The sequence below is a fragment of the Procambarus clarkii genome, chromosome 40 (assembly GCF_040958095.1).
Source record: "Procambarus clarkii isolate CNS0578487 chromosome 40, FALCON_Pclarkii_2.0, whole genome shotgun sequence".
Classification (NCBI taxonomy): domain Eukaryota; kingdom Metazoa; phylum Arthropoda; class Malacostraca; order Decapoda; family Cambaridae; genus Procambarus; species Procambarus clarkii.
In genome coordinates, this window is record NC_091189.1 from 39,128,084 (window position 1) to 39,133,732 (window position 5,649).

The 5,649-nt window shown below is 32.7% G+C and overlaps 1 protein-coding gene across 1 annotated transcript in view; it reads left to right on the plus strand.

The window, feature by feature from the left end:
• The first annotated feature begins 3,446 nt into the window (after positions 1–3,446).
• The window catches only part of LOC138372924 (uncharacterized), a 5,841-nt gene continuing 3,638 nt past the window's right edge, over positions 3,447–5,649 (plus strand). Inside the window, exons 1-3 of the mRNA XM_069338599.1 lie at positions 3,447–3,563; positions 3,887–4,098; positions 5,600–5,649. The exon at positions 5,600–5,649 is cut by the window's right edge and continues 113 nt beyond it. Coding sequence (XP_069194700.1) covers positions 3,548–3,563; positions 3,887–4,098; positions 5,600–5,649 — 278 coding nt within the window. The 5' untranslated portion in view covers positions 3,447–3,547. The remainder of the gene's footprint in view (positions 3,564–3,886; positions 4,099–5,599) is intronic.

Sequence of the window (5,649 nt, forward strand, 5' to 3'; positions counted from 1 at the left end):
TTATGAAAAGGTTACTTCTTGCCTGGATACGAAATAAAAACGTAAAATTATGTGCTCGCCAAGTTGATGAAATTAGTCAGCGTCTAATTCAACTAACAAAATTTGTGCCTATGCACTTTGCACGTAAACCTCGAAGTCTTTCAGAGGTTGATAGATGGAAAGCGACTGAATACAGGCAACTCCTTCTCTACACCGGTAAGATTGTACTGAAGGGAATCTTACCCAAAGAATTGTATGACCATTTCCTGACTCTGAGTGTAGCCATTTCTGTTCTTGTATCACCTAAATTGATTCAGTTAAATTACAGCCAATATGCACATGATCTTTTGCTGTACTTTGTGTTAAAGGCTCGTGAGCTGTATGGTAAGGATTTTTTAGTGTACAATGTACACTGCCTAACACACATATCCTCTGATGCCAAAGAGTTTGGTAGTTTGGACAGATGTTCAGCATTTCCATTTGAAAATTACCTGCAGCAGGTTAAGAATATGGTTCGATCAAGTAAAAACCCTCTTGTTCAAATTGCAAAGAGGCTGAAAGAGATGCAGCATGCTCAAAGGATTTATACACCAAATACAGAACATAAAATATATACCAAGGCACCAAACAATGCCTATTTGCTGAATAATGAAACTTGCTGCCAAGTTTTGGACACTGTCAGTGACACCGATGAAAATGGAGACAGCATGTTCCTTTGCAGGGTATATTCGAGAAGTATACCTCTCTTTGAGAAACCTTGTAACTCCAAATTAATTGGAGCATTTAAGGTTCTTACTAGGAATTCATCCATGAAGGTGATTCCAGCAAGAAAACTAAACCGCACAGGTATGATGATCGAGACAGAAAGCGCAAATACTTTTCTGTCAATACTACATGACTTATGACAAGTACGTATTTAAATACTGTATCCATGCTTTAATAATAGTTTGAACTAATATTGTAAGTTAATGAGATTCACAATTTTGTTTTTTATTAAAGCAATTATCTTTTGACCAATATTTACCTGTTTAAAAATCCCATTACCCTGTATTTCATGAAAATTATTAATATTTTGAGAGCACATTAATAGATAAAACTGTATTAAGCCTTTTAGTCCATACATGGCAGCTACTGTTTATACCAACCGAAAATCATTTACAAATGTGGCTAATCTATGATTGACATAATCAAGTAAATCTATTACCAACTTTATGCTAATTTCTTTTTTTGGGGAGAACAACCCTTAATAAGATTTTTCAATTTTGTAGATGACATCTGAAAAGCGGTATGCAGTGGTAGGCTTCAATGATCGTAGTGTGGGTATCATCTCCACAACCTGGATTAAACAATCTGATGATGTAAGCATTACTTTGAAACTAAAAAATTGCATATATTGAGTTGCTTTAAAAATATTCCAAATTAGTGCTAAAATTAGCATGTAACAGTTTATTTTGACTTTTCAGGAAACCATATTGTGCTGGTGGCCACGGAGCAGGCATACAGTTAGTGCCCAAAAGCACGAAAAGCCAGACACGACAAATTGGCGAGTGCATGTCGTATCAACAATCCTATCAACAACTGGTAGGTATTAAATTTATAATTATTAAGATTTAAGATACAAGACACCTATTCATTCATTCACCATAACTTTAACACTGCAGACAAAAACAGCATTATAATTATATTTTAATCACAAGATGGGTTTCCTCATAGCTACTTAAGACTTTTGTGCCCCAGTTATAAGTTCCAAATCATGTACGTTGTTTTATTAAACATCTCTTTAGGAAGCTGATTTAAGTTATTTCTTAGTGTTCACTACTCTACTAGGTAACGATAAATATATATCTCGCTGATATATTACTAATTATATTCAATTATTACAGATGATTTTGACGTTGCAAAACGAAGATGCTTAGCTGCGGAAGACACTTCAAATGTCGAAACTGAAGACGATATGGGCTATCCTCGACAACGAAAAAGGAAACCATGCTTCAAATATGAAGAAGAGAATTCCGAGAATAACAAACGTAAGCATTGATAACCTACTACAGTAATTTAAAAAAAATTTGCAACTTGAAAAATGCCATTCAATACATTAAACAATTTAAATAATTTCAGGCAATCATCACTCGTCTCAATCCAAGAAGAAGTGTTCGCCATCTTCATATGAGAATACACCTTCAAAAGAAATAAGTCCTCCGCAAATACCATATTATTCTGGTATATTAAGTGAATGTAAGGATTAGTAGTAAATAACATTAAAAGTTCTAAATTGATATTTAACCATGCTTCCTTTGGTTATTTATGCTTTTGGTTTAAAAAAAACTAAAAACTGCTCTAAACTTAGTTCTTGCTGTTTTTTTTTTGTTTTTTTTTTGTTTAATTCCTTCTGGAAGTACTAGAAGCTTTGAGTAATTTTTATGCTTATCTGGAATTTCTGTATAGAAATATGTGTTTATTTCTAATTGTTTAATATTAAGTATATTATTCTTTTATGTGCATATGGGGTCTAGTGAACTTTTCCCACTTTGTCTAGCAGGTGCTTTTCACTTGTCACAGTTCAGGGAAATTTTGGTTTTCCTTTGATCTAGTCACTAGAAACAAGCAGGTTTGTTATTACTTTTCTTTTTGTTTGTCCCTTACGTGTTAATTTGTCCTTTATCTTACCTTTACCTTACGTGTTAATTTGTCCCTTACCTTAAGTTAATTAACTCCTTTTCAGCTAATAGAACAGTCCTACAAAAGCCGTCTCCAGTGAAGACTACACTTCACAATACACCTTCAACGCCATCAGTATTTCCTCATGAAGGTAATAAGTTAATTTTTAAAATGTGTATTTCATGTTGACCCCCACCTCTCTCATGTTAGTTCAAACTATATTAAAGTCTTTAAAATATTATTTGGTTAACGAGTGTTTGAAATAAACATAACTACTTTTCAGCTAATAGAACAGTCCTACAAAAGCAGTCTCCAGTGAAGACTACACTTCACAATACACCGTTGACGCCATCAGTATTTCTTCATGAAGGTAATAAGTAATTATTTAAAATATATATCATGTTGACCCACTCTCTCATGTTGACCCTCATTCTCTCTCTCATGTTGACCTCCCTTTTCTCATGTTGAAATTTGTTTTGTTAATTTTGTTCTGTCACCTCTTCTTATTCTGTGTGTATGTGTCTGTCTGTCTCTGTATGTCTCTCTATCTTTCTATTTCTTTATTTATTTCTTTCTTTTCTTTTTTCTTCTCTTCTCATGTTGGCCCTCCTCTCTCCCATGATAACCCGGCCCCCCCCCCCTCTCTGATGTTGGCTCACCCTCTTTCTGATGTTGGGTAGTTTAAATGTGATGTAGACATATAGTATAACTTATAATATTAGTATGCAGTAGTAAAAGCTCATGAAATTTGTTGATTATAAATTACAGTAGTTAGATTTTAATAGCTAAATCTTGCAATCTTAAAGACAATGAGCTGGTCACGCCAAGTACTTCAGTCGTTAGGACTCCAAGGTCAAGGAATTTATTCGACCCAAAGTCACCAGACAAGAACGATGGGAGTTTGAAAGAAATGATGCAGAATATGAGTAAGTTTTGAAAGTTTAATTAATTTATTATGTAGCCTATAACCTATATGTACCCTATGGGTGATAGGCATAAGTTTCATGTTGAAGTAGACTGCAAACTGAGCAGGTTAGATTGCTGAATTTGCTTCCAATTATATAAGCAGTTTCATAATTAATAAGAAATTATCCCATTATCTATCACATCAGTCATAGCCTACTTTTTGGGTGCTTTCTCAGTGTCAGTTATTTTAAAATATACTTTATAATGCTTTTATTTTAAATGTACATTCAAGATATGTAATATAATAGCATGTACACTTTCTATATACTGTATAAATTTCCAGGTAACATGTTGCAGGCCATATACACTGAAGTGAATGAACTGAAAAGTGATGTGAATGAACTGAAAAGTGATGTGAAGATATTGAAAGCAACTTTGACTACAAAAGAAACAGACAAGATCATAGAAGATCTAATACCAAATCCTATTGCTGCAGAAGGTGATCTTAATGTTCTCAATAGGAAGTTAGCGGAATCGAGTTTCAGAACAAAATTTGTAAGTGGTATTTTAACAGTAATGTTTCCTTCAATTTTTCATCTTAAATATTACAGATATTTGCTAATTTTCTAATTAAATTTTTTTGATAGTTCATGCAGAAAAGATAAAATTGCTAAATAATAAGAATAATGATATAATCTTGTTTATATAGGATAGGATAAAATATAACACTTACGTATTTGTAAATTATGTAATATTAACACAGAGTCTTTCACACTCTCCTGAGTGCTTTCTCAAGGTCTTGAGTGTATGGTTAGGATGAGGCTTACATTTCAACGACTATATTTCTCTTGCTAATTTTGTTAGTCGTTGAGATGTATCTCTTCATAACACACACACTTATCTGCTTGATGGGGGTCTGGGAGTTCTTCTACTCCCCAAGCCCGGCCCGAGGCTAGGCTTGACTTGAGAACTTTGGTCTAGTGCTTGGTGATTGTGGGGATTATCATAGAGGATTACATGCTGTTATGGAAACAGTCAACTAGAGGGTTATTTTGTAGACCCAGGTCAATATTGAAATCACCTCCTAGAATGATGTGATTTTTGTTGAGATGTTATTTATGATAAGATGCCTTATCATAAGTTATGATATATATATATATATATATATATATATATATATATATATATATATATATATATATATATATATATATGTGTGTGTGTTTCATTGAATATGACCGCATATTCTGTATTTATTATTTTCTGGTTTAGGGCTTCTATCCCTCTAACTATTTTCTTAGCATCAGGGCTTATTTGAAATAGGAGTTCTCCAAAACTCATTTTCGTACTTTTAAGGTGAAGAAAAGAAGTGATTTACTATAGAGTGTATTACACTTATTTATATAATTTGCACGACGTTTCGAACCTCCATGGTTCATTCTCAAGTGAACAGATCTTGCAATACTAGTTTCACCTCACATTTATCCCTTATGTATCCCCCCATGTTTTCACCTTCATTGTATTATCACCTGACCCAGTGCGGGTATAAAATCAACTAGTATTGTAAGATCTGTTCACTTGAGAATGAACCATGGAGGTTTGAAACGTCGTGCAAATTATATAAATAAGTGTAATACACTCTATAGTAAATCACTTCTTTCTTCACCTTAAAAGTACGAAAATGAGTTTTGGAGAACTCCTATTTCAATTAAGCCCTGATGCTAAGAAAATAGTTAGAGGGATAGAAGCCCTAAACCAGAAAATAATAAATACAGAATATGCGGTCATATTCAATGAAACATGTTTGAAAGAAAACCTGCTGCCAGTATACACCAATATATATAGATATATATATAGATATATATATAGATATAGATATATATATAGATATATATATATATATATATATATATATATATATATATATATATATATATATATAATATATGTATACATACACATACATACACATACATACATACATACATACATACATACATACATACATACATATATCAAAATTACTAGTGTACTACATTTTTGTTGTTGCTTTTAGGTGTTGCTTTTAACCAGTGTACGTGGGTCTGATTGTGCAACTACAGTTCG